The sequence below is a fragment of the Pyrgilauda ruficollis genome, unplaced genomic scaffold (genome assembly GCF_017590135.1).
Source record: "Pyrgilauda ruficollis isolate IOZ18807 unplaced genomic scaffold, ASM1759013v1 scaffold203, whole genome shotgun sequence".
Taxonomy (NCBI): domain Eukaryota; kingdom Metazoa; phylum Chordata; class Aves; order Passeriformes; family Passeridae; genus Pyrgilauda; species Pyrgilauda ruficollis.
This window is the reverse complement of record NW_024519541.1, coordinates 431,679-459,642: the sequence shown is the minus strand read 5'-3', so window position 1 is coordinate 459,642 and position 27,964 is coordinate 431,679. Positions and strand designations below refer to the sequence as shown.

Sequence of the window (27,964 nt, the reverse complement as noted above, 5' to 3'; positions counted from 1 at the left end):
AACTTGCATACGCTTCTGTCTGCTAAAAAATATATGAACTCTGAAGGCTTCAAAGACTAAAAGTACAGATTTCACATCTGAGAATGTTTTGCAAATCTTATTTAATCACAATAAAAGACATGGGAAGCAGCATCAGAAGTGTGACAGCCACGAGTGGGCACGAAGAGTCCTACAGCAGTTGGTGCTTTGTGACAAATAAATACAGGAAGGAAGTTGTCCTGCATGCCTCATTCAGAACTTGTTCTGAGTTATGTTTATGTTAGTACAGCCCACAAAATTAAACCACTGCCTGCTGGATACGGGTTAAATACATGTTACAATGTAAACGAAGCAACAAAAGACAAATTAGAAAATAAAAAAGAATATCCATTTCATTACTAATCACACGAGTTTGATTTGTTTTCTGTTAGTAATTCTTACAGAACATATACATGAAATCTGGTACATCAGTGGGCTTTGAGACATACCCAAAGAGAAAGGTCAGTAACAAAACCTGTAAATGAGATGAGACACATGAAGTCAATCTTCTATTCTTATGTACAAAGGAGCTTTTGAAAATTGATGCCAAGAAAATTGATTCATACAAATCTATATCTTGCATCTACATATAAGTGCAACCTAGAAAACATAGATTGCAGGTATGATACTTTGGAAAAAAAATTACTAAAATGTTTTTGTTGAAGAAATTCTTGTAACCTACACCATTATTAGCAATAGTGTATTTAGAAAAAGTGTAAGTCCCTGAGCCTGCAGGTAAGAGGCTAGAAGATATTTATAACTCTCTATATATATTTAAAACCAAAAATTTAAAAATTTATTTTGCTTTTTGTCATAAACTCATAAAAGGAACAAAACAGCAGCAATCGATGGGAAGAGAGAGAGGAAACTAGAGAGAAAAACTCAGTTCATTTTGCCATTTGAATTTCGCTGACAGGCACTTGGTACCAGTTTAACAGGTAAAGTTCACCCTGGATCCTCCAGTTTACCAGTAGAGCTCAGAAAAGGTGGCACTTCTAATAGAGTTTCTAATAGAAATTTGATGTAAGAAAGAACCTTTTACAATGAAGGTGGTGAGGCTCTGGCACAGGGTGCCCAGAGCAGCTGTGGCTGCCCCTGAATCCCTGGAACTGTCCAAGGCCAGCCTGGACAGGGCTTGGAGCAGCCTGGGACAGGATGGAACACGATGACCTGTAAAGGTCCCTTGAATCCAAACCACTCTATGATTCAAATAAATACATATAATGCACAGAATACACAGAGTAGCAGTTCACGGTAAGAAACCATTAACAATTAGGTGATTTGTGTCTGTGCATGAAGGACAGGAAATTTTAAGTGTGTCCAGAAGAAACAACACAAATGATTACCTGTGAACAAAATTGGACAGAAGAATGCTGCTTGTTTCTGTTTGTCTCATCTTTCCTTTAGCTAGAGTGGGAAAAAAGCAAATCAAAAAGCTGTGCAAAAGCAGTTATTTTACACACTGCAAAGGAAGAGCCCTGCTGGGCTACAGAGTACAATGGCTTGGTGCCAAGCAGTGAAATAAAGGACAATGTGACCATGCCAGAATCAAAGGCCTGACATTTCTTACCATTGTAGAAATGACAAATTGCCACAAAAACCAAAGGCATATAAAAAGAAAAGTCCTGTGAAATGCTATCAGATGATATTTCCTTGTTTCATGAATTTATGTCACTTCTCTGGAACAAAAAAGTTTCTTCAGAAATTGAAATGCCAATATTCCAGAAAAACAGCATCCTTGGGGCAAAGCTAACCTTTTCTCAGATGTCAAACAATTTAAATATTAACACATGGAAAAATTTCAGGTATACAAGTGTGATGGAGGCTTGAGAAAGCTGCTTGGTGTGTCCAGCTTCTTCAAGTTATTTTTCTTTTCTCACTGTGTCCAGTGTGGCTGGCTCAACTGCAAATGACATCTAACATGAATGCTCCAGGTCTCTGAAACACGAAGATATTGATATTTTAGTGATACAGGAATTACAGTAAATGACACATTTACTTTAAAGTGGGAATTAAGTTTTCTGTGGAAAAGGGTAATAGTAAAGGTGAAGCCAGAACATGGTGGCCTCCCACTTCTTTCAGGGTTTTGAGGAGACTGTGGCAACAGACTGAAAAACACTTATTTTTTAGGTTACATTCAGATGACCAAATGTTTTTAGCAAGGGCAATGGGTACACATGCAAACAACAGCTGTAATGCTCCAAATCAATACAGAACTTTCACATTTAACAAGTCTGTAGCAAAAAATAGGTTCTGGACACCACATTTGGCTGTTTAATTAGGAAACTGCATGTGTGAGAGCATGGAGGCAGTAGCCCACAGCTTCTGGTTCTGTTCTGAGCTTCCTTATGCCTATTTCAGATCCTTGTCTCTGCCTCTGTCCCTGGTATTTTGTGTGCTTTGTCCGGTGAAGGCAGCTAAAATTCCAATAATCTTTCATGCAGCTCTCTTGGTTTTCCCAGTGTAATTTTGGGGTCAGTGCTTCAGTACTGTGTTGTAGTGTGCTTTTATACTCTGCCTGGCCCCCGCTGTTTGCTGACCCGGGGCTGGCCAGGGTTCACTGGGAGGCACCCAGAGACAGACAGAGACAGTACTGCTTCAACATGGACTGCTGAAGTCAACCTTCTACCTGCATTTTGGGTAACAGCTCAGAGAATCTACGTGCTCTTTGCCGTTAAAATTAAATACTTATTAGTCTGTTTGTAGCGACTATGGCCAGGAAATGCATTAAAACAATCTTGTTTCACTGTCAGAATTTCACAGGTTTTGGTTAAAGCAAATTACACCCACACCCTGAGATAAATTACTGTAGTTCTTCATTTTCCTAGTAATACTTTACAATTCTTTCCCCTCATGCTGTTTTGACTGATGATAAATTTTAGTTTGACTCCCATTTTTGTTACAGATTTCTGCTGCACCTTTCATCTACAGATTCATGGTTTAAAGGCTTGTATCTTCTTTCTCATGGAGAAAGGGTTTCCTGTAGAAGTCTGCACAAAGCAGTAATGTTACTTGCATGGGCTGTCTGTGTAGTACAGAGTGCAATCATGGCCTGTCAGCCCAGTCATTCCTTCTTCAGCATGTCTGATTTTGGGCTGAGATCTGGGAGACCAAGTGCCAGAGCAATGTTGGCACACACAGACTTAGCAGTGTTATTTTAAAGGCAGATGTTGACCATAGTGCTTCTTGCATTACAAGCCTGTAATTTAGGTTTATCTCCTCGCAAACTGCTCATCATAGCTATGATGCTAGGAAGATACCCAGTTTGATCCCCATAATTCCTGTATTTAACCTTCTATGTAAGTAAAGAACAAAGCTGCAAGTGCAGGTAGAGCAACAACATTGTCCTAAATGGTCACATGTGAAGTGATAGTGCTCATCTTTGTGAGCTCAGTCTCCCACAGAGCAAAGCCCTGTCCTGTGAAGGACAGAGGAGCCACACGATCTGCAGCCAGCACAGAAACTGAGAGGCTCCAGCATGTGCAGTGTTACATGTCAGATTTAACAGCCCTAGCTACTTGGAAACAGATTGTCCTCAGTGTTAAGTAACAGACTGGATGCAAACCTTCCTCAAAAAAAGGACAGGCATTTGGAGAAAGCAGAACAACATTATTTCCCTTATTATCTTAGTCAGTAGTAAGGAAAAGGAGTGGCTAGGCCAGGACAATCCTTACACTTCCTACGGGTGACATGTGCTGCCATCAACTTTTGAACTCCACATTCACAAACACATTGTAATAGCTTAGCAGTTCCCAGCAGCTTCTGCTTTTGCACTAATGGGAAGTGAGCTCAGGTATCTGCAAGAACTTCAACAGTACAGATCAGCCTGTGGCTGTTTCTAAAGTGCCCCAGTGTGCCCTGCATTTCTGGATGCAGCGCTCTGCTACCTCATGCTGCAGGAGACCACACTCACCTGGTCCTTACTGTCTTGATATTGGCTCAGCAACTGGTTTCTGCACTCCAAAGGCAGTGATAAAAATATTCACAACAACTATAATGAATACTAGTCCAGTTGCAAGGTTGTTGAGGAAATTCAGCTTTCCGTGTTTTGCAGGGTTGTTAAGGTCATATTTTACTTTAAAGAGAAAGGAGAAAAAATGTTTAATAATATGTATATTTCAAAATCCAGAATAAAAGGTTTCATACTGCTGCAGTTACAGAATTTACCTTATGCTAAGCTATTTGGATCAGTCCTATTTAAAAGGGAAGTCAGATTCTGCAGTGTCAGTGGAAGTGCCAAGGGGAAGGTCTGTAACCACAAGGAGCTTATTAACTTCCAGTAATTAGCATCTAATCTCTGTGGAGACATATGGGAAGTAACGGATGCACTAACATCACTAGAAATCTTTTGAGTTCTTGATGTTTTGAAGCCTAGCTTTGTTGCAGACTTTAAGCATTTAAAAATTATTTCAGTCTTGAATACATGAAGCTTCAAGTCCTGACAGGATGAAGTTAAATTTCCTAGTTAAAATGCTACAAGTCTCGTTACCAGTGCTGGATTTTTTCTGTACTGGTGCCCTTCCCCAGCTTGTATTCCCTTCTACTCCCTGCCTTTGCCCTGATTCTGTTTTTAGAAAGGAAGGGTACTCTATCTATTAAACAGAGGGAGGTGTTAGAGCAGTGTAGCTGCAGTCCTTTATACAGAGAGCATCTGCTCTGTAAACATTTTCCTTTGTTTCTTGCAGCTGTTTTTTGGTTGAACTGCTAAAGACAGTGAGGGAGGCTCACACAAGCATTAATGTAGGGTAAGCTTTGATTCCAGGCCTCATGATAGCATACAAATTAGTTACATTGGGCTGATAATAGTTTTGGTTTAAGACAGTGAGAACTCCGGGGCACTTGCCTGGCATCATTAAGAATCATTAAGTCTGGAAAAGACCTCCAAGGTCATCAGGTCCAACTTTGACCAAATACTATCATGCCCACTGAAACACCATGTAAAAACCCAAGAGTTTCCTGTCTCTGCTCTCTGCCAGCAAGGGCCCTGCAGCTGAGACCCTTGGCTACATTCCTTTGATGCTGATGGAGTGAATGCTGATGAATTCTGGAGCATGTTTTGAGAATGCGTTTTGTCTGTTGAGACTCCAAGTTTTCAAGACCATAAATCACTGGAGCTTGTGTCTGCATGTGCACAACATGTGACAGAAAGTTTATACCAGACAAGTTTTTACAGCAACATAAAACCTACAGCTCCTTCTATGAGGCACATACATACACATACAGCTTATGACTCTCCCACACAAAATAAATTTGTTACTTGCTTGTACCATCATCACCCTGTTCCATATTGCAGAAGTGAACCAGTATCCCTTGTTGTTGAAGCACTTAAGTGGTCGCAAACACACTTGTGATGCTGAAGTGCTAACAGCCAGCTTCACCTGGGGTCCCTAATAATGCTGTTTTGGTTTCAAGGAATTCTGAGCACCTGCTCAAGTCCTGTTTGCTCAAGCAGTGTAGTCAAACATCACAGGCCAGGCAAAGCTTTGAAGAACAGTGTGGGGGAACTGCCCTGAGAAGCTACTGCACAACTCTACAGGCATGAAATAATTTAACTTCAGTAGTACTTCAACCTTAAAATGAGTTTACACATCTGTAAAGTATCTGGAGGCATATACTGGATGCTTGCACCCCAACAGGACCTGGAAGGACTCTAGTACTGCCATGTGAAAGAATAAATGAAACTGAATCATTAGCTCTGAAACATGGAATAAGAGCATTTGAGACAATTGGATAAAAATAGAAAGGCAATAATGGCCTAACCTGTTATGTGAGTTACAAGCAATCATGCTGATAAGCAAACTGACACTTTCAGAGCTGTCCCTTTGTCCAAAGGAGGGTCAGAGAAGATAAGTAATACTTGTCAGTTTAGGAAAAGTTTGGAGTAGAATTGCAGTAATCCTATCTTTGTAATTACAGGACTTAAGATGAGGGTGTTTGTGAAAATGTTCTTAAGAACAGTTATTCTTTAAGTATTTTATTATAATGGATTACTATAATTTCATGCCACTGAAACTATTTCAAGACATTCTTTGCGTTTCTTCCAAAAAGTTAAGGTCAACAAATCCCTTCCAAGGACAAGTTTGCTGAACATTTCTCACATTGTTTTCGTGAAAGGCTCTTTAGAAGGAGGAAAATTTTAATACCTAGTAGAAACTGTGAGAACTGGTAGCTCCCAGGTTAAAACCCTGACTCAAGGAAAGAAACTGGATGGTGGCACAGACTTTTGTTTGGCTGTGTGAGAGCTTGAAGAGACAGAATTTCATGGCTGAACAGAAACAAACTATTCCTGCAAGCCAAAACTATAAAACATACATTGTGAAAAGCAAGTTCTTGCTCTGATGCCTGTATCTTCATACCTTTGTGTCCTGTTTCCTGTGTTCTTCCTGTCTTTGACCTCAGCAGGACAACACTGCTCCAAGAGTGCATCGCCATAAGCCAAGGGCTCTGTTACCCTCAATGTGACAAAGATAAAATTGACAGCAATTTGTCACAGTACAAGATGGCTTGTACTGGGCAATTAATTTGGCTATAAATAAGAAACCAAACTGGTTCCATAAACTGGCCCCTGGGTTGACAGACAGGAGCCTCAACCAATTACGTTCCATCCTAAGCTGAAGACATCTCACTGGTCAGGAGCTGGGCAGTGTGGGGATCAGACCAATTAGCAGTTGAGACCAGGGTTTTCAAATTCCCTATATATATTAGGTTTGGACACCAAAACACGCTGTTTGTCGCATGGAGCTTTGAGGTGTGCGTGTCGTCCCTGTTTCCAACCACCTATCCGATGGAACATGTGGCCCGTAACATAACAGCAATTTAAACCATTTCCGCAGTGTCTCGCAGAAACAAGCAGTATCTCAGCATAAACTGAGAAATTAACTGCCCAACAGAAAGACAGGGAGCTTGTTTACAGCCTCAAAGCCTGCTGAAGCAAACAGAGAGATGCCTTCAACCAAGGAACATAGAAGTATTTTACTGATTTTTCCATTACTCGTCTCCCACACCTGCCAGCATCAACAGGTTGTTTTTTTTCCAGTCCCCTTCTGCAATCTCCTCTGAGCCAAGACCTGGATTCTGCTCTTGCACCATCTCTAACAAATGCAGAGACAGCTGTATTCCATCTCTTTTGTAAGAAAGAAAAAAGCCACATCAACTGTGAGTATTATAAGCCATGTGTATCCTGGATCCTTGGGAACTTTCTCCTTGAACTCTCTTTCAGCTGTGATAAGAGAGCAGAACACGGAAAGATTGACAGGCATGCCAAAGGTGGCACCCATAACTCATTAAATGCCATGTTTGAAGTCTGCCTTTTCATTTACATTAGGCCCAAGGTCAGTTATACAGTTACCACTAAGGTAAAGGATGGGATTTGAAAAATGTTATGAGAATAAATGATCCCATATCGCTAGCAGAAATGATCCACAGCTGTTTCCTACCAGTGGCGGTGTCATTTATTCCAGGTGGGCAATGGTAGATGCAGTTTGATTGCAACACAGCCAAGCTAAAGACAACATGCCACACCAATATGATGATGGACATTTTGACTTTCAGTTCTCTTTTGGAGTTCCACATTCACATTATTTTCGTATATGGCACGGAAGAAATGCATTTCAGTCATAAGATTAAGTAACAGGTCTTGCCAAAAACATTATTATGAAACTGGATAGACTGCATTATCCTATCTGGCCTACTGATGTTTCTTTTACAATATTTCATAACTTTCCTTCCTCCTCAGGCTTTCTGGAGGAAAAAAATATTCATAGTATGGGCAAATGAGTAGGAGGAAGGTGATAAAAATGGAAGATTTGACATAAAGTTGCCCTTTCTTCCTTTGTTGCAATATTTCTATGGTTTCAAGAGAAAAATCTGTATTTTTGGATATTAGAAAAAATTTCTTCACTGAAAGGGTTGTCAAGCATTTGAACAGGCTGCCTAGGGAAGTGGTCGAATCACCATCCCTGGTGATAATTAAAAGACGTGCAATTGTGATGTTTATGTACATGGTTTAGTGGTGAACAGCACAGTGCTGGGTTAACTTTTGGGCTAGATGATCTTACAGGTCTTTTCCAACCTAAATGATTCTGTGATTCTAACCTGGATCGGTTCTGAGGTAAAGGCTTTTTAAAAGCAAAGGGTGTGTTTATTTACCATCGTATAGGCTGTGTCCTATAAGAAAAATACAAGTCAGTGGTTCTTGCTGTTGCTACCTACCAAGGAATATCAGGAGCACTCCCACCATAATTTGTAGGGTGAGCGACAGACTGATGAGAATGATCAGCGGGATGTAGAAGGAAAAGGAGGGCCCTTGCTCCATGACAGCTTTGAGTTGGGAGGCGTTGGCCATCAGGAGGGCGATGTCCAGCATGCTCTCGGCCGCACTCTTCTTGTTGGCGTAGTGGTTGATGTTGATGGGTCTGTTCCTTTGGAACCACTGCCACCTCCTGCGCTGGAGCCAGCAGAGAGGAAAATGGTTATTCATATCTCTTAATTGATGGTGAGTGAGACATGACTTGGCCACCAAACGATTCCTGTGATCGTACGGGCAGAGCCATAACAGTGCTGAGATCTTCTGTGCAGCTCTCCCACTGTTACCCGTGTCCTCCAGAAGGAGAGCAGAAAACAGTGCCTGCTTCTGCTGCCCTTTGGCACTTTTTCCAGCTTGCCTGCAGGATCAGTTTAAACAGTCAGCATGTTTCTACTCTGGGAAAAGAAGGGACTGGAAAGGTTGAAAAGTTTGCACTGAGAAAAAGTTGGGAGGGAAAAATCATTGTAACACAAACCAGCAAACAACAAAAATAATGTTGTTGTGACTAATTTACTCCTGAAGGCACTTAAAAATACAGATATTTATTAAATTCACTTTCTCTCCTTACACCTCCAAAAAGTTATTTCATTAGTCATGAGTCTTCTTTTAAGGACTGATGTGAAGTTGGCCACTGTGTGAGCTTTGCTTGCCCTCCTTTCCTTGCTACTCCTTCCTCCACCACGCTACTGTCCAGGGCCATCCATACAACCACACACAGATGTTTTTCCCCTTAACTATCATATGATGTGCTGTTTCCAAGAATTGCCCAATTACAAGGGAATCTTTTTTTCCCCATTTTCACATCAGCTGGTTTTGGGTTGTTCCATTTGTTTGTTTCTTTAAATTGGTCTGCAAACAAACGGGAAAATAAAAACAACTGCAGGGCAAACTTAGGGCCAGTTAACCCAACGGGATGAATATATGAGTGTTTCCTGATGATGATTCATGTGACCTGAATTGAAATTTGACTGCTTGTCTCCCAGAGCTGCCTACTTCTCTATGCATTAGATGCAGCTTAGGGTAACTAGGTTAGATTTAGCTGCCCAAATCCACAAGGAAGGAAGAGTAAGTGATGCTCTATCCTGCTGTCTCTGAACAGGTTAGGAATTTCATTCCTTCTGCTCTCACTTCCACACTTTAAAAATAATAGACAAATATACGAAAAGTAAGCTTATTCTAGCTGTCTCCTTTAAACCTACTTCTTAGAGACTTTTTTACTGCCCAAATGTGTTCCTGCTTGCCAGACTCCTGTGAAAGGAGTCTGGCTTTGCAGGTTAGCTCAAATGCAGAAGACACCCCCTAATTACTCTCCTCAGCAGCACTAAACATTATCAACTCCCAAGCCAGGCTTGCCACAGTCCAGACCTAAAAGCGTCCTTTTAAACAGGGTAGATATTCATGTACACATTGCCAGTTTTTTCAGGGCATTTAAATACCAAACTTGACCTGTTTTCACCAGACATGTCATCCACCACAAGCCTAAATATTTGACTGAGTGTAATAGGGCAGCAGTAAATGCCAGAGCTTTTTCTCAGCCTGTGATCTTGCCTTCACCAGGAAAAATGACCAGTAATCATGAAAACCCCAGAAACATTCACTTCCTGTCTCCTGACCGATGCTGGAAAACCATAAAACGAAAGTCCAAAAAAAAAGAGCAAATTAGCCTTGTCTTCTGGGAGCAAGCTGAAGGCCACTTCCAGAGGTATTGAAGCTGATGCAGTCAGTACCACATGAGCGCTTTTTAAGATCAGACTGTGTGTTACACAGCAATATATACACAGGTAATGAAAGAAGAGATGTTGCCTTAACCTCAGGAGAGTGACAGTCTGTACAACAGAAATTACAGTAGGACTTGGTTATGTGGCTTTATGGTTTCAGGGCATGCAGCAACATGTGCAGCCCACAGCACCAAACAACACTGTGCTGTGATCACCCACAGGGCCGTGCAGAGGGACAGTGGAATGTCTGGAGATTTTCTAGGTACACGTAAAGGAATGCTTTTCCTGCAGGTATCACTTGGCAAAAGAGCAGTACGCATTGCATGAGACCTGCTTCAGTCTCAGCGCAACCAAAACACCTCCTCACACATATTCAACATTCAAATTCCTTGGTAGAGACAAGCTAAGCCCTCGTGTTTGTGTCTCCAAAGGAGTCTGAGCAAAGCCAGCAGTGAGTTCACATGTGTGTAAGAGCCATGTGCAGCTGGGACTCCATTCCCTGCAGCATTCCCGGCCTGCCTTCAGGTCTCCAGTGCTGCAAAGCTTCAGCCTCACAGCACAACAACCTGCCCTGATGGTCTATGCACAGTTAGACAAAAGACAGGAGTGAAAAGCCTCTCCCTCCTGCTCCATCTGTGACTGGAAGAATACCATGGAAGAGCTGATTTTCACAGTGACATGGTGCTGTCCCCACAGGCAGCACCACTCTAGGTCTCCTCATAGAAGCAGGGGCTGTTTGCTTGCCCAGAGCACTGCACTCTGCAAGGATAAAGCTACAATGCCATGTCATAAACAGGCATGTTTTTGATTCTGTAAGATGGAACCTTCACTCCAAGACTGGTTCACAGTCCCTCTGTGCTGGTATAGACTCTGCGTCTGCTTTGCTTCGCTCCCCATTTCAATGGTACAGCCAGAAAAACTGAGTCCCTTTCAAGTACAGAAAGGATTTATTAGTTACATTTATTAAAAAGCAAATACAAGCGGCTCTGCAGCAAATGTCCTTAGGTGCCGAGTGAATCACAGCTAAGCCCCACCTGCTGATTCAACAGGAAGGAAACAGCACTGAAAATGGAAATATTTGAAAACAATAAAGTATCTTTGCTAAATACAGTAAATTGTTATAGAAAGTATTACAGCAGTTTTCTTTGTATTTGGGGTTAGCTATTAATGCAACTTTATGGGCCAACAGGCTTGACTGAAAATGAGAATGGACCAAAATGACCTCAGGGTTTGTAATGCCATAGAGCAAGCTTCCTGAAAATCTTGTGTTTAGGAATAAGTGTGAATTATAAAACAAAGGAAACTTGCTAAATAATAATGAAACTGTGCAGAACTAAAGCTGAGCCATACTGAACTTAGTGGGGCTGCTCTTTACTGTGTTCTGCAATATTCTTCCCAATCATAACTGTTAAAAAGATGCTAAAAAGCAATTTTGTTTAAGAAGTAATTTACTACGGTTTTGCAGTACTAATCTTGCAGAAAAATGCCACATGGCTAATTTTTTCAGATCTTTGAGGGGAAATTTCATGTTTGGAAAAAATTCCAGTTAAATCAAAAAAGAGATGGATCAGACATAAAAGGAATAATACAGGACTAAAATAGAACACCATTTCAGAAATTTTATTTTTTTCTAAGATCAAACCTACAGTTACAGGATTGAACCAGCAACTTTACACTAGTATTTAATAATACTTATAGTTGTAGGATTTCTGTCCCTATCTCCATCACCTACACACTGAAACTGCAAAGGGCCATATATGGCCACGCTGAAGTTAGACTTCCCCTCCATCTCAGAGATCTTGCTGATCTAAAAACAACCAGGCAAAATATTCAACAAAGAAAAAAGTATTCTTCCAACAAAAATATTTTAAGCCCTATCAGTCATGCAATGGATGATTACAGAATCACAGAATAGGCTGAGTTGGAAGGGACCCGCAGGGACCACCCAGTCCAACCCCTATCCCTGCCCAGACCCTCCAACAACCCCACCCTGGGCATCCCTGGCAGGGTGTCCAAAGGCTCCTGGAGCTCTGGCAGCCTCGGGGCCGTGCCCATTCCCTGGGGAGCCTGGGCAGTGCCAGCACCCTCTGGGGGAAGAACCTTTCCCTGAGATACAACCTAAACCTGCCCTGACACAACTTCAGGATGTTCCCACAAGCCCTATCACTGATCACCACAAAAAGACATCAGTGCTCCTCCTCTGCCACTCACAAGGAAGTTGTTGACCCCAGTGAGTCTCTCCTCAGCCTCCTCTTCTCCAGCTGAACAGACCAAGGCTTCCCCTCCAGGCCTTTCACCATCCTCGTGGCCTCCTTATCCCTAATGGATCCTTTGTACACCTCCTCAGAAGATACTCTGTGGTTTATCCTTCAAAAAAACATCAGATCACTGGTTCAGCTTAGCACTGACTCAAGAGAGAAAAACCCCTACTCTGGCTCTGGAATGAATCATCAGTTTCATTTCCCATGGAAATTTCATTTTGAGGAGAGGGGGGAAATGTTCACCCAAGCACCAGCCCAGTGTAACACTAACTAGTTTGTGAGAACTCTGCAATCACCTGCTGTGGTTGCAGGCAAATACAAAAAAAACCCAAACAAACAAACAAAAACCAAAACAAACAAACAAAGAAAAAAAACAAAAACAAAACTGTTGCAATCATGTTGACTCCTGAGAGCTATAAAAGTTAATACTAAAAAAGGGAAAAGTACAGTTTGCTGAGGGCCAAGCACTCTTTTCCTAAAGCTGTACTGGTCCACGATCCAGTTAAAATATTTCTACTCATTAAATTACTGTAAAATAATCAGCACACCTCATGACTAAATTTGTGAAATGAAGGAGTAACTTAAATTCGTTCAAACAGCTATTTAAATAGAAGTTTGCTCCCGTATAATATTTTCTTCCTTGCATTATTACTACTCATTCCAGTCATTTGGTCTTACAATACTATTACTCACAACTGGGCTGTGGACTGTCTATTTTGTGTGGTTAACACACTATTTGTTTACTCTAGCTACTTAAAAAACATGCAAGCAAAAACTTAACACCAAGAGTATCAATATTTGGAGTATCTAGAACACTCCAAATTCAGTTTGATATGCATAATGAGAACATACCATTTTAGGCTATATGCAGCAAAACAATTTCCAGTTCCTACAGGCTGGTTACTTGCAGTATGATGCAAAGAAACTGCCATGTTTCAAATTACTTTCATGTTCCAAATTACTCCTGAATTAATACATGGACTTCAACACATTTTTAGGAATAACATGATTAAAACCGTTTATTTCTACTATCCAACTCTCGTTCACCTTTTTCATAGCTCTTCTTTAACTCCTTCATCTAGCACATCCTGTTATCTTGGAAACACTGAACTAGACTTTACAACATGGTAGACGGAGAGTGTTTCAATATGGACCATGAACAAGGAAAGCAAGTGGATGAAAAAACAGTTATAATCTGTATTTGTATGAACAGATCCTTTTAAGAAGAGATGAGATACTTCTGCCAGGTGTAATCACACATATTAGTCACCGAGGTGTGCCACACCAGTCCAATCCTAGAGGCAGGCAATTTCATGCTTCCAAAAGCCTGACATCTGCTAAAAAAATGTATTCCAATGAATGCTGGAGTAAAAATAAACCACATCAAACCACTGTGTGACCACTTGTTCAGAACTACTGAGAGCTTAACTGGTCTTTTTAAAATTTTTATGCTTTGATTGCTTTGAAGGTAACAACCACAGCTGCATTTCATGTCAGCTCTTCTGTATGAGAAGGTAGTGGTCTGTGGTGAAGGTGTGCAAGAGAGTTGGTTTTGAGGAGAGGACAGATGCTGGGACGGGCGGCAAGGAAACAAGAGTGACCCGTGTTCCGATGCCTGTGAGCATTCCTCAAAGGAGACGCACTTTTGACTCCAATACAGAAGATCCAGGCAGCTGCAGATGGTCTCTCCAGGTTTAGGTGGCTGCTGAGCTGGCATGTACTTTTGTTTGTGGGAATTGTGAACACTGACAGACTTTTTAAGCTATCTTCTATTCAGATATGGGTTTTTGAAAAATCTCTCCCCATCTGCTTTACCTTGCATATACTTTGTGTGTGTGTGCATGTGTGTGTGCATGTGTGTGTGTGTGTGTGAGAAAATTTGAAAAGTGTTTATGGAGTTCACTGAAGTGCCACTGTATACACTTAAAACAATGGAATAGCATGTCTCACTGCTTATTCTTTATATGGCACTTACTGAGAACTTGAGTTTTGATGGGAAAGATGTAACAAAATGAGGGTTGCTTGCAACTGAAGATGAAGTAAAACAGGAAAGTTGCTGAAAAATTATTGGAGCAGACCACATTGGGGAAAAAAACCCCATCAAGAGTACTTGTGATGCAATCACAAAGCTGCGTCAAGAAAATGAGAGAACTCCTGAGAAGTGAGAGGTTTAGGAAACCACTCCAGACCACCAGTTTGATCTGCATATCCCAGCCTTGATTAACTTTAGGTAGGATTTCCAGGATTTATTAAAAACAGATTTTTATTTTTCTTTGTTTCATATCCATGACTCCAAGGGTTTGTTAGGGAGGGAGGGTTGGAGGAAGGACAGATGTGCTACACAATCAGCCCAGTCCGTCTGTAACCAGTACGTTTTATCAGTGACACATAAGAGGGTTTAGTACAGCGGTTTCTGTGTGGCAGAGACTTAGACTGGAGTAAGAGCTGCCTTTAGAGTTTAGTCCTTTCCAAACAAGATAAAAGACACTCTTTTCCCCATCTGTTTTCTTCAGATAACTGGCATGGTCTGCAAACATCCTCTATACTTTGGTCCTCTATACTTAAACAGAATGCGGATGAATACTTCCCAGAGAGGATGTCTGGTCATGTTTTGACGACACATAGTATGAAAAAGCTGGGTATTCTTGTTTTTATTTTGATTACTGCGTGGAAATTAACCATACAGGCACAACCACTTCAGTAATTCCTCCTAGTTTTGTAATTGCTTATTCTGCGCGGATGTCCCGTGCCCCCCGCCAAGCCAGGGTGGGCAAAGCCCTGCCGGTGCGGCGAGCTGCGGGCGGGCCCCGGCCGAGGAGGGCCCTGCTGGCAGGCGGCAGCTGCAGGAGCCGGGGGCGGCCGGGGATGCTCTGCCCGGCCCTGCCCGGCGGCCTCCCAGCACGAGCGGCGCGGGGTGCGCGGAAGGCAGGTAAAAACGCAGCAATAAGGCAGGTAAAAACGCAGCAATAACGGAGCAGCACCGACCACCACCGCACCTCGCGGAGTCCCCGTCCCGCCCGGCCACGGGAGGGACACGACGGGATGGACACGGCGCCGGGAAGGGCGCGGGCGCCGGGTCCCCCCGCCCCGCCGGCCCTGGCCCTCACCTGCTCCTCGGCCGCCGACTCCGCGCCCTCCGCCGTCCCGTTGAGTTCGTGGGTCTCGCTGCCGGAGTCCATCGCGGCCGGCCGGGCCCCTGTTGTCCCGGACCGGGGCGGAGGGGAAGGTTCCCCGCGGAGCAGCGGCTCCCGGAGCCGGCCCGGCCTCCCCGCACCGCGCCCGGGGCCACTCCCGCCGCCGGGGCCGCCTTCCCCCGGCCTACTCCCGCTTTTCTCCCGCTCTTCCCCCGCTCTTCCCCGCCTCCTTGCCTGCCTCTCCCCGGTCTCCCCCTCCCTGCCCGCGGGCGGAGGTTTCCGCGCAGGGCCGGGCCGGGCGGAGCGGAGCCGAGCGGAGGCTGCACCGGCACCGGGGCCGAACCCAGCCAGCCCGGGCTGGGCCGCGGCTCCCAGCGCTGGCCAGGAATCACGCTGCGTATTATTCTGTATGGAGGAAATCGGTAGTGGATGCAAATGGCTCATTTCAGAAACCTGTCTTGACAAAGTGGAAGGCTAGAGTTTGATTTTTAAGAGCTCTCTGATCAGTGTTTTTAGGGTTCAGTCTTTTGGGGTTTTTGTGTTTGTTTTTTTTTGGTTTGTTTGTTTTTGGGTTTTTTGTTTTTGTTTGTTTGTTTGTTTGTTTGTTTGTTTTTTGTCCTATGTGTTGTCCTGTATATTTTGTCTCCCTATGCTTATTTTTAAGAGCCTTCTGATCAGTGTTTTTAGGGTTTCAGTCTTTTTTTTTTTTTTTGTCTTATGTATTGTCCTGTATATTTTGTCTCCCTATGCTTATTTTCCCACCTCTGCTGTGACAACAAGCATGTACAAAACCAGTCAACATACAGGATGGGATATCAGAGGAACACTCAGATGTATAGAAACAACTGCCAGCGAGAGCAGAAAGGTAAAAAATAAATGTAAGTAATTGGGTTTTATATGACCACATGTAATCTCTTTTAAAACCTGAACTGCTCATCTGCACCGAAAATGTTCCTGAGTAGTTAGTAGTGCAGTAGAGTAGGAAACACTTGATTTGGAGAGAGCAATAAAGTTTGTTGTTACAGTCCATAGAAAATGGAAGAAACAATGTATTATGACAGCAAAGATGTATGTGTATAAATGACACTGTTCATAACTAGTCCAAGGCTTAAAAAGGCACATTGTTTTCCTTAATTTTTGGGTTTGTGGTAGCTAAACTTCAGTAATACACTCAGCTAGGCCAGCCTTTATCAGCTATATTACCTGTTCATTTAACAGTCATTAAATACGCATGAACCATAATTGTTGCTGCATTTGGATCCCAGGACAACTTGGTCAGAAGCCTCTCTGGTTGCAAGCGTCCAGCGACATTTTCAGAGATACGGCTATATTTTTAATGACCCCTTTTTCATCTTCTGTACCTCCTTGCAAATGCATTTTGAGGATCTTGTTTGGAGTTGTAAAGGCTTGATGTGCTCTAGTGAAATTATTCTGCCCTTAGTCCTAGAAATGAGAGGTCTGCTCTTTGGACATGACCTCCTGAGTGCTAACTCCCTTTGTGCTGCACAGTTGTGCCAAAGAGACGTGAGAGCAGGACCTGTTCTTAATCCTGTGGGAAATGGGTGTGATTTCAGTGGAACTGGGAAAAGCTGAATTTGTGTTTGTGAGACATACAGTCTGAAACAGTAGTTCTCTGTTGAAACTTTGCATTTGTCAGTCCAGTATAATTTTTTCAACAATAAAATTTCCTGTTATCCGGCCTTTGAGTTAGTTCTGTGGGTTGAATCTGGAAAAAAATCTTTTGCTGCTTATGGAAAAGACCCTGTGCTCCCTACGTGGAAATAACCTCAGACTCAGACTGTGGTCAGAGAGAGGCAGAGGTGATGTGATCAGCCTGCAGCCGTGGAATGAAACAAGGCAACACTCTGGTAGGTAGGTCTTGTTTGCGTGTCAATTACAAAAAGAAGCCTGCAAGTGTTGTCACAGGAGTCTGAGTCAGGGGTTCTGGTTGGTGTTTTGCCAACCAGATACTGGAGGGTGCACAGACAATCCTTGGGACCACTGTGAGAATAGCCATTAAAATCTGTATGGGAATATTGAAAACAAAAATAAAACCCCACTGCTCTGCATCTTAGCTGTGAGAGGAATTTCCAGTCTCTATTAGACTGTCAAACTGTTAGTAATTATGAACCATTTTGAGGTTTTTTTCCCTCAAAATCACTCTGATGACTATGTGACAGGCACAGAATGATCATAAGTGCAGAAACAATTAGAAAGGACAGCACTTCTTTGAAATGCTCCAGAATAACTTGAACTGCAGGGCTGCCTGGCAGCCCCAGGAACAAACGGTTATGTCAATGTCAGAGTCCTGAAAGTGACCTGAACCTTTTTATTTACTCTGAGCTTTCCCGAAAAGCCAATGATCAAGGCAAGGGATAGTGCCCTTCCTTCCTAATCAGTAGGACCAGGAAAGACATTGCAGAATATTTTCCAGACATTCTAGAAAGACATTAGTGGAAGGTTCCCTGTCCATGGCAGGAGAGTTGTGACAAAATGATCTTTGTGGTTCCTTACAACCCAAAACATTCCATGTTTCTGTGATTTTGGTTTTGCCTGCTCACATGCAACTGGTGTGGGCTTAATACCTGAAGCGCATAAGGAAATTTCCAGACTCTGTTTTTGGTAAGATAAGTTTCAGCAATCACATTTCTCCATTTTGGATTTAAAATCTTGAAGCCCGTGATTAATTTTTGGTGGTTTTTTGGTGGGTTTTTTTTTTTGTTTTTTTTTTTTTTTTTGCTTAAGATGTGCTGCCTTGCTTGGCACACACATGTTTGGAACAGACTTTCTGAGAAAGAGAAGGCTTCCAGCAGTGCTGGACTTGTGCCAAAAGGAAATGAGTAAGCTCCTACATAGAAATAAGCAGAAGCATCTATGCAAGCAGTTTAGCATTAAAGTGGGGATGTCTGGAGTTTGTGAAAACGCTCTGACCCAGAATATACAATTTACCAATACTCTTTTGGATTATTTTTGATGCATTTAGAAGTGTAAGGCAGTTAATTTTCTCTGTAAAGAGCAAGTGCTACCCATTACACAAAGGACTTCTCTGTGCTCACTTCCCCTGGGCTTGCTGCCCTCCACAGTCACACATTGCTGTGCAGTGTGCTGTGTTCACAGCACATCAGCTGTACACTCGAATCAGCCTCTCAGCTGCTCTGTTCTGCCTCGTACAAACAGCTGTTCCATAGTCTGGAATGCTGGCTGCTGTTTGGTGAGCAGCCGACGTGCCTGCAGTGCAAATGTCGGTAAGGCTGTGCCTGGCGGGACTGATTTTAGGGAGAAGAGGGACCCGATGGCTCCAGGCTCCTCTGAAACGGAGGTGGCTGGGAGTGCTCATGGGTATGTCACCTGAATGTGAAGCACAAATTTGCAGCATGGCCACGAGTTGTCTGGAGACCATAGAATTGTGCCTGGGCCCGGCACGGCATGGCAGCGTGTTGTCTGACTCCAAATCTCATGTTCAGAGACAGCTGTGTTCCCCCAGCCTGGCCCTTTACACAAATTATTGGCATTCCTCCCTGGAGGGCCTGATGACCCGTTTTTTACATATTTTTTAGACAGTGATGACAGCTTGCCAGGTTGTCAGGTGATTGTACTGTTCTCTAATTCTGGAGCACACTTCCTGAGGAGATCTGGCACTCCTGGTTTAAGCTTTCTATTAACTCCCTCCTGGAACGCCTGCTTTGGGGTGTGCTTTTACTGCTGCACCTTCCCTGCTTCAGCGAGTGTGACAGCACAATGCTGTCTGGGAAACTAGGTACAGCCTTGTACTTAAAATGGGAAAGAAATGTTAGGAGTTTGGATAGAAGAGACTCAATAGCAGGAAATAAAGCTCCTCTTTTTATCCTTGGTCTTAAAGACTTCATAACTTTTATACTTTCTGGCTGAAATTGCATAGCTTGGTCTATTTCTGTATATTAATTTCTTCTTTCAAAACTCCTAGTAGAATCTCTGCTCCTTTTTTAACCACAGCACATATATATTTACACACTAGTAAAATTAGAGGATGTGGGTTTTTTGCAAAATTTATTGAGGAAATTGTAGAGTTGAAATGAAATGGTATATAAAGTTGCAAATTTGGCATGGTAAGGCTGGTCTAAGAGTTCTGCTGTGCTTGAGCATTGTCTTTTTAAAAACTGTGTGTTAATGATTTCTCTTAGATGGTAAAGTGTCTTGCTCAGAAAATCACATTTGCCTGAAGCTGTGTAACTTAGCGATTTGTTACAAAATACACAAACAACACAGTGTTTAGGAGGCGGTGGTGTGTTTTTAGAGGACGTACTTCGCTTCAGTGTACTTCAGTTCAGAGGTGCTGAATCTTAATCTGGGTAATGAATGAGATCAGGAATCCATTGCATTTATGTTCCCAAACTGTGTTGTCATTTCATTCTAGCCAACAGAACTTTCTGACGATCAATAAATTATTTTATAGATTTTATTATATCAAGTAGATGGAGAATTATATAAATACATCTATGTGCAAATCTGGGATTTAATGTTTACTTTTGAAAGGTGAATTTAAACTTTTTTCATCAAATGTATAGGCAGTGATAGGTCAGAATTGACCCATTTGCAGTAATACACCCCAAAAGAAAGAATTCAAAGAAAAATCAAACCTGATGTATTTTACAGGGTTGTGCAGAAGTGCAGCAGTGGTCTAGAAGAGGGTGTGGAAGGAGGTTATCTGTAAACCAGAGTAAAGAATGCATCTATTTAAAATGCCAGGTCTCATTACAAGTGTGAATCTGAATTGTCCCACATAGCTTGTCAGCAACCAGGTAAATAAGAGAAGAATCAAACCCTAGAGCTGCTGTTGGGAAAGGGTAATTCAATGAAAAGGCTAATCTAGTTAAATGAAAAGGCCTTTGTGTATGGAATTACTCCCAAATGTAAGTCATAGCACAATGCATGCTATTGAAATGGGTTTTAAAAAAATGGGTAAGGAAAAAAGGAAATAAATGAGCTATTCAAAGGGTTCTTTTGTATCAGACTCATGTTTTCAGGAGCTGTTCCCAGCTTCCAAGATGTACGGAGAGAGGAGGGAGAAAGGAAGGAAGAAAAAGACATTTCTCCACAAGGCAGAGCACCAGCTCTGCAGGTGACAGCAGTGCTGAGGCCCCCAAGAGCCCAGGCACCTGCCCTGCCATGGCCCAGAGGGAAGGCATGAAGAAAGCAGCCTTCACTAGCAAGGTGCAGCCCGTCCCCATTTGTTGTGGTTTTGATTAATATTACTAACCTTAAAAACCCACAAAAAACAAAACAAAAACAAACAAACCACCAAAACAACAACAAACACCAAAACAAACAAACCGACCAAAACCAAACCAACACCCCCCTCCAAAAAAAAAAAAAAAAAAAACCAAAACCCCCCCCAAAAAAACCCAAAAAACCAGGTGATGTTTGCCAGCTATCCCAGTTTTGCAGCATCAGTCAAGGCTTTAGAGCTGCTGTGCAGCAGTAGGATTGTGTCTGTGAGCAGGGCTGGTCCCTTTTGGGGTTTTTGTGCTCTTTCAAGACTGAGCTCATGTTCCACAGTGTGCAATGGGGTAAGTGTATGTGCATTGCATGTACCCATAAATACTGCAAAATAGGCTTGTGAGTGTGACTGATGTGTGCAACATGGGAACTCACATCTCTGGAGTGTACAAGCAGTGGGTCTGGTTTTGTTCTCTAGAAAGAGTTCCTAGTTAAGGGGTTTTTTTTTCCAGAATTTCTGATAGTTTTTGCTAGATTCTCTTGATAATCCAGGTTGAAAGAAACATCAGGAGGTCAGCTAGGCTAACATTTTGCTCAAGTAGGGTAAGCTGTGAGGTCACACTGGGTGATTTAGGGCTGGCTCATGCTCATTGGCCTTTAAGCATTTTTTGGTAGTTTCTTTATCATGATAATATTCCAATATATGAATTTGCAAATATAAATTTACATCCCTGTCATGCTTTCTTTTGCCAGATTCATAGACAGAAGCTTTTTGAAAGTGAAGAATTTGACAGTATAACTTTTCATTTGTTTGTTTGGATTTTAAAGAAAAGCACATTAAATCCTTAGGTCTGGATGATTTAAAGTGACCAGATAGGTACCAAACACAGATTGTTGTTGACTATTGACACACAGTTTAAAATAATAAGAGGAAATTCAAGCCCAGATGGAATTTTATGGCCAGAAATCACTATTGTGATAATTTTGCTTGCATTTCATGCAGGACCACTCACAGTTTGCCCATTAGCTTGTGGTTGAACCAGAGAAGGATAGTTGGCTTTGGTGGAGTCCTTGGCATCACTTTTAAAGCTAGCATTAAAAGAACTTGACGGCTTTGGGATGTGGTAAAATCTCAGCCTACAGACTAGACTGGACTGAAACCATTAAATATGATACATAACGAAATTTTAAAATCTGTTTCACCTCAAAGTGCTGAGTGGCCTCAGCAGAACCTGTAGACATTAGTTCTGCCTGTGGTCTGAATTCCCCTCTGCAGTTATGGTGAGGGCTGCCTGTAAAAATACAAGTTTTCTGGTGTTTACTGGCAGACTATCAGAAAGACATTGCAAATATTTCTCTCTTCTGGTTCATGTCTCCAAAACCTCATATATACATAAGGGCTTTTTCTTGCAAGACCTGTTGCCTGATGAAAGCAGCGCCATCTGGCTTTGTCTTCCTTTTTTTCACCAAACATTTGTTGCAGTGTGTAAAACTAATTTCAACACAACCAGTTTATTAGCACTGTTACTATGTTTTCACTTCACTAGATCCTCATACTTGCAATTATTTCCTGTTGTTGGTTTTTCTACTTTTACTTGCTGAGTGACTCTCGTGTTTTTATTAAATCTTGATGATTGTACTACTTGTGAATGATTTTCTTTGACTTAGAGTACAGTGATCGTGGAAGCAATAATACATAAAATAAGTATGAAAGGTATCAAGAATATAATAATGTCAGTTATATAGCCCATGGATATATAAACAGCTTGTATTTACAGGGTATTTGTTATAATTAATTGCTATCTGTTTTCATCGAATCTTTGTAGAAACTTACGTAGAATGTAAGTTTAGGATAACTGCCCCATGAGGATGCATATTTTACTTTTTAAACTTTGCTGTGACAGTTTCTGCCATTGCCAAACTGTGCTGCCAGCATCTCTGTTTAATGCTCTCATTACTCATGTGAAGGAGTTGAACATCAGTCCAGTGTTACTGAGGTGTGGAGGAAATTTCCCATAGATAAATGGCATTAAGATCTGCAAATGTGATTTTTAAACCCTCTGTCTAGTCAGAGATTAAAATCAATGGTTGGGCTTCTACCTAAAGAAATCCTTTCATTGAGCATCCTGCTTCTGAATTTGCCTGAAAGCTGAACCCTGGTTAACTCACCTCCCTGAGGGTCTGAGGATGGAGCAGTTCCCCACCTATCCCACGGATGTCCAGATTATATTGACAAGACTGAGGTCTCTCTGGTGTACAGGGTGAAGATGCAACTGTACTTTAAATCACAGACCTTAGAGCAGGTAAGCTGGTAGTACTGGATAAAAATTTGGGGTTATGCCCAGAAGTGCAAGAAGTTTAGGGTCGCAGCCCAGCATGGAGCTACTCAGCAGTGCGTTGAGGAGCATAGGGAAAGTCAATCCAAAATCACTCTTTTGCTGATCCAGCAAGTATTTTCAGGGGAAGTGAAAATAGTGTGAGAGGCAGTGTGAGAGGCAGATCACCGTGACCCTGACAGTGACAAAGCCATGGTTATGGTGTCTGGGGCACAGGCCTGAACCTCCTGCTGGTAAAGGAGTTAGCTGGGTGCTCTGACAGCTACAGTGCTGCACATTATTAGGCAAAACACACTGCTTCATTTCAGAAAAGAATTTCACACATCTGCTGGAGGAGGGAAAGTCATTCTAGGCTGTGAATCTTCATTGAAGCTGGGTGACTTGAAAGTCTGAGGATAGAAGGAGAAAAAGTTGCTGCCTCAAAACATTGGCAAGCCAGGCATGCTAATGAGAGTAAGCCCCAAAGGGAAATCCAGCCCTGCTGGCTATGTCCAATCCCATTGTGATAAAACAACTGGGTGCAACCACAGAATCCCCCTGATTTGCTTTGGGATCAGCTGCTTCAGGATGAAGCCCTGCTAAATGCAAGCTCTGTAGTGGATCTGGTTCCTAAGGGAGCTTGCAGTGACTAAACACGGGCTGCACCCTGTGCTTGGAGCAGACTCTGGGTGCCTGCATTGGCACACCTGTGCTCTTATTCACTGCCAGCCTCCAGAGGCCCAGGGAAGGCTGGGCTCAAGGTGTGGATGCAGGCAGAATTTAATCTTTTGGGCTAGAGCTGTCTCTGCTGTAGGACTGTAGAGGATCACTGCAGTGTGGTGTCTGTCAGGAGGCTGAACTGTGAGGCCCTAAATCAGTGTGATGGATTGCAAAAGGGTTGTAATTCAAGGATAAGTCATTAGTCCCTTCTGAGGATTTCCTTCTTGAGCACCACCAAACAATTTTTCTGACTTCCTAAGTAGGCAGGAGGGTTGAGAAATGAATTTATCTTTCCCTCTGCTGTTACTTTCCTGCAGGATTAATATACAAACCAGAGGTAATCAATGACAGAGACAGGAAATGTCCTAATGCTGAGGCCAGGGCAGTTGTGGTTTGGATGCTGTTGTGTGCTGCATCTCTAGCCACTTGTTTTTTATTTCAGAAGAGAAACTCTAATGGTGGTGTTTAAGAGTAATGAATACTTGCACCACAACACTGGGCAGTCTCAGGACCTTTATAAAAGCATTGCAACTGTAGACTCAAAATACAGAACAGCAATTTTGAAAATGTTAAAAAAGAAAATGACCAAGACAGAAATTAACACCTTCATATTTTTAAGAAAGGAAAACACAGAATTTCAGCCCATCTTGGAAATGCTGCATTTTTTTAATGTCAGTGGTGTATAAAGATGAATGAGGAAGATGAGAAAGAAATCTGTATGTGGACTCCTTAGCCTGGCTGCACCATGCCCCAGCCACCGTGTTTATGTTATGGTGTAAGCCTTGGTTTATGTTATGGTGTAAATATTGACAGGTATTATTGTCAACAATTATGGTTAGTCTCCTTCTTGGTAAGTAACATTGCAGATTTCCCTGGCAGATGCTTCTGCACTGGTGCTGGCTATATGGGAAGTGAGGCATTAATACCTTGAGCATAGACATTAAAGAACTACTGTCAGGAGAAATGCAAAGTGTGAGAAGTAAAACTGCTCTGATGTACTTAATTGCTACTGCTCGGTCACTTACCTCTTAAAACCACGTTTCTCCCAAACATAGCACATCTGGCATAAGCATGAAAAGCTTAAATCTGGGGCTGTTTTCCAAACCATCTGTCTGAAAATATTGTAGGAAAGCTAAGATGTCCAATTGTCCCAACTTGAGGGGTGCCAGTTTCTGATTACATATATGTTCCAAATAATTTTTGTCTTAATGTATTAAATAAATCAGAATTAAAATTCCAGAAAACTTCAGCTTTGATATCTTTATGTCAGATCCATTAGTAGTTTCCAGGATCATACAATTTAGACACCAAGATGGACTTTAACATCCTGGTTCCAAAAATCTTTAAGTTTTTGAAGTGTTCTTAATTGTTTTTCAGACTAGACATAGGCAAGTGCATCTTATTAATTTTGGCGGAGTCTTAAAAGCATCTATATAATTGGATAAAATAAGAGGTATGTGTATGAGCTAGCATGTAAAGAGATTCATCCTGTTCTGTTCTGGCAGCAAAGCTGTTAGGAAATTAGATATTTATTCCATTTCCAATGAGACATGGGATCAGTGTCACTTTCCAGGAATTTAAAATTATTTTGGCAACCTTAGGGCAAAGTCTGAAGGTGAGTTCACAGTGTAAATCCTCCCAACATCCTGCCTTTGGATGGTGTTCATCCAAGTCATAGAGAAAACAATGCAAAGTGGAATTGCACTGTTATATGGGATGAGTTGTTGAAAACCAACATCTAGGATTCTATTATTGTTATTGAAGTGGCTCCAGTTTATTAAAGGAAATTTAATCCAGTAAGTATATACAAAGCTTGTCTGCCAGTTTCTCTGACTATCCCACAATAGATTTTCTCTATTTTTTTTGTTTGTTTGTTTTTATAGTAAATCTGTCAAAAGCAGTAGGAAAGGGCAGAAAGGGCATCTTTGGTCAATGCTCTGAGTCAGTTTATTCTGATGCTGCTCAAGGCACAAAATACATGCTTATGTTAACATGTTGTAGTAATAATCCCAAGAAATTATTTGCTTTGCTTTTAAGCAGTGTGCCTCGCTGTAGACAGCATTACTGTCCATTCAGGAATTAATTGAAAGTACAATTAAGGACAGTTACACAAGGCTTGAAAAAAACACAGCCCCATAGAGCCAAACCAGCACAAATTAACCAACTGCATGTTGTAGTTCTTTAACCTGCTTTGATTCTTTGGGATGATTTGAAAATGGCTGGTGTGTTTAACTTACATTTTTCACAAAGGTTTTAACAAAACTCTTAAAATTCCTGAATAATCAAAATAAGGGGCCCTATTAAATTGTGAGCTAAAGCCTGGTTAAGCAGCTGCAAACAAAGAAAGTAATACAACTGTGTCTGTAGGTAATACTGGGTGAGAGCTGAGGTCCAGGATTTCTGCACTTTTGGGATGGCTGTGGGGGAAGCTGCTGCCTCTGTGCCTGTGGAGAGTTTTCCTGGGAGCAGGTCTGCTGTGGAGCTGTGCTGTGGTGCGGAAGGCTTTCCCTGCAGCAGGAATGCCATCACATCGAGTGGGCTCCAGACAGGCAGAACAAAAAACAGCTTTGTGCTGAGGCCATCAGATGTCCTGAGATTTCTGCTGTACTGAGGAGCCTGGGGCGCACTGAAACAAGAAAGCCGCTCTCGGTTTCCAGCTCAAGTTAGAAGCCAAAAATCAAGAGTATGGTGAAACGTGCCTTCAGAAATTACTCATAGGAAGCAAAAGGCTTTTAGTAAAGGTAAACCAGGCTACTGTACATTTGATGTTAGACTTTCAGAGTATGATTCTAGAATACAATCATAGACGTTTGCACAGGTTTTTCTGCTATGCCACTGAATTAGCAAAAGGAGAGTAAGATTTAAAAAGTATTTCTTGTGTCTCTCTGTGTATCTGCTCAGGTTTAGCGATACAGCTTGCTTTGATTTAAGAAGTTCAAGGATATCTAGGGCCATTGTCTTTAAACACAATTCATTACAGACTCACTGTGAAAAGCACCTATGTGTTACTGGAAAGGCCAACAGCCCAGTTAAGGAGATCTGCAGACATATGCAAACATAATTGAAAAAGCTTTTTCATGGGGCTAGTGATTTGAGAAACAACCTGGCACAGACAGGCATTATCTCCCTAATATCTGTACTGAAAAATACACTGGAAAGAGAGTTAAACTGCCTACCCCACTTCAGTGTTTATATCGCACAGCTGTGTGTGCTGGCTGCCAGACAACATTCCCGAGTCTGCCAGTGCAGAGCAATCGTCCTGATGCATCTTTAAAGACACTTTTGATTGTTGAGGTGAGGGCACAGCAGGGAGCTGCTACCAACACAATTTCCAAGCTGAGCCCCTTGCCTGTCATGCCTGTGTGTACCCTGCATCTTTTAAGGGAAAGTGCTCCCAGTGACCTTAGGGAGGTGGCTGACAGGGAGTTTGGGCTGGGTGAGCCCACTGTGGCTTTCCCAGCCTGACCCATTCCATGGTTCTGTCATTCTGTAGTGGAAAGGGAGCCTGTATTTTTGTGAGTTAATCCAGGTCTTGTCAAAGTTGAAGCAAATCCTGCAGTGAGCTTTTGCTGTGTTGAACGTGAACCAAGACTGTAATAAAACATATAAAAATGTTTGTGTTAAAATGAAAAAAAAAAAAAAGACATTTGATACCTGTTGTGTAGCTTGCGTGTTTGATCTCCCTTGCCTACAATGGCTTTTCTTTTTTCAGACTCGGTTTGTACAGAGTCTGTAGCTGTGGGTTTCTCTTCTTAGCTGGTAGTCTTTTATAGGAATAATATACACTGGCAGGAGAAATAACCAGGCTGCTTCCAGAATAAAAATATATTGCCTGTATCAAATGTCCCATTGACTTTCACAGCCTGTGTGGGAAAAAAACCCCTTATTTAAAATCTGTATTTCTTTGGGTTCTGGTTGGGGTGGTTTTGGGTGGGAGAGGGCTTCGTGTAGAATGGAAATGAAGTTAAGTGAACACATACAGACAAAAATACCTTCATGTGTGCTCTCCTCTGCCAGTGCTTTCCTTCCCTCATTTCTGGGGGAGTATCCACAGCTTCCAACCCCAGTTGCAAAGGTGACCTTTGGTTCTGGTAGATCTTTTTCTGCTGAGGTGTAGGCTGGAAGAGCAAACATATCCTCTTTACAGAGTTTACCAAACCTCATCATTGTCAAACAGGGTCAGAGACCACTGGTCAAGGGGTTTCTCTGTTCAGACTGGAGCTGTAGGAGGCATTCAGGCAGGAACATAGCAGATTGCTGGTAGCCCTCCTATTTGGAATGGCCATCATCCTTGGGA

General features: G+C 42.2%; 1 protein-coding gene and 1 long non-coding RNA gene across 3 annotated transcripts; one reads left to right on the top strand and one right to left on the bottom strand.

Moving 5' to 3' along the window:
- Positions 1 to 84: 84 nt before the first annotated feature.
- Positions 85 to 15,592, bottom strand: NINJ1 (ninjurin 1). Of its 2 annotated transcripts, XR_005955114.1 has the most exons (5): positions 15,410 to 15,542; positions 8,230 to 8,464; positions 3,932 to 4,093; positions 1,365 to 1,956; positions 85 to 493 (listed from the first exon to the last, which is right to left on the bottom strand). XR_005955114.1 is itself a non-coding variant. In XM_041467245.1 (4 exons), the coding sequence occupies exons 1-3, from the start codon at positions 15,479 to 15,481 to the stop codon at positions 3,939 to 3,941; spliced, it is 462 nt and encodes a 153-aa protein (XP_041323179.1). In that variant the 5' UTR covers positions 15,482 to 15,592; the 3' UTR covers positions 85 to 1,956; positions 3,932 to 3,938. The 2 variants fall into 2 exon arrangements, 1 of the variants encoding a protein (XP_041323179.1); XM_041467245.1 differs by having other exon boundaries at positions 85 to 1,956; positions 15,410 to 15,592.
- Positions 15,593 to 15,744: 152 nt separating this feature from the next.
- LOC121353419 lies at positions 15,745 to 17,118 on the top strand. The gene is made up of 3 exons (XR_005955115.1): positions 15,745 to 15,843; positions 16,217 to 16,314; positions 16,655 to 17,118. It is a non-coding gene; the product is annotated as an uncharacterized LOC121353419 (long non-coding RNA).
- Positions 17,119 to 27,964: the final 10,846 nt, after the last annotated feature.

Excerpts from the sequence above, each read along its gene's own strand:
- NINJ1 (XM_041467245.1), bottom strand. The coding sequence starts at position 15,481 with ATGGACTCCGGCAGCGAGACCCACGAACTCAACGGGACGGCGGAGGGC. Across the intron at positions 8,465-15,409 it reads AGTCGGCGGCCGAGGAGCAG|CGCAGGAGGTGGCAGTGGTT; the intron begins GTGAGGGCCAGG and ends TGCTGGCTCCAG. Across the intron at positions 4,094-8,229 it reads AGTGCTCCTGATATTCCTTG|TAAAATATGACCTTAACAAC; the intron begins GTAGGTAGCAAC and ends TTCTCTTTAAAG.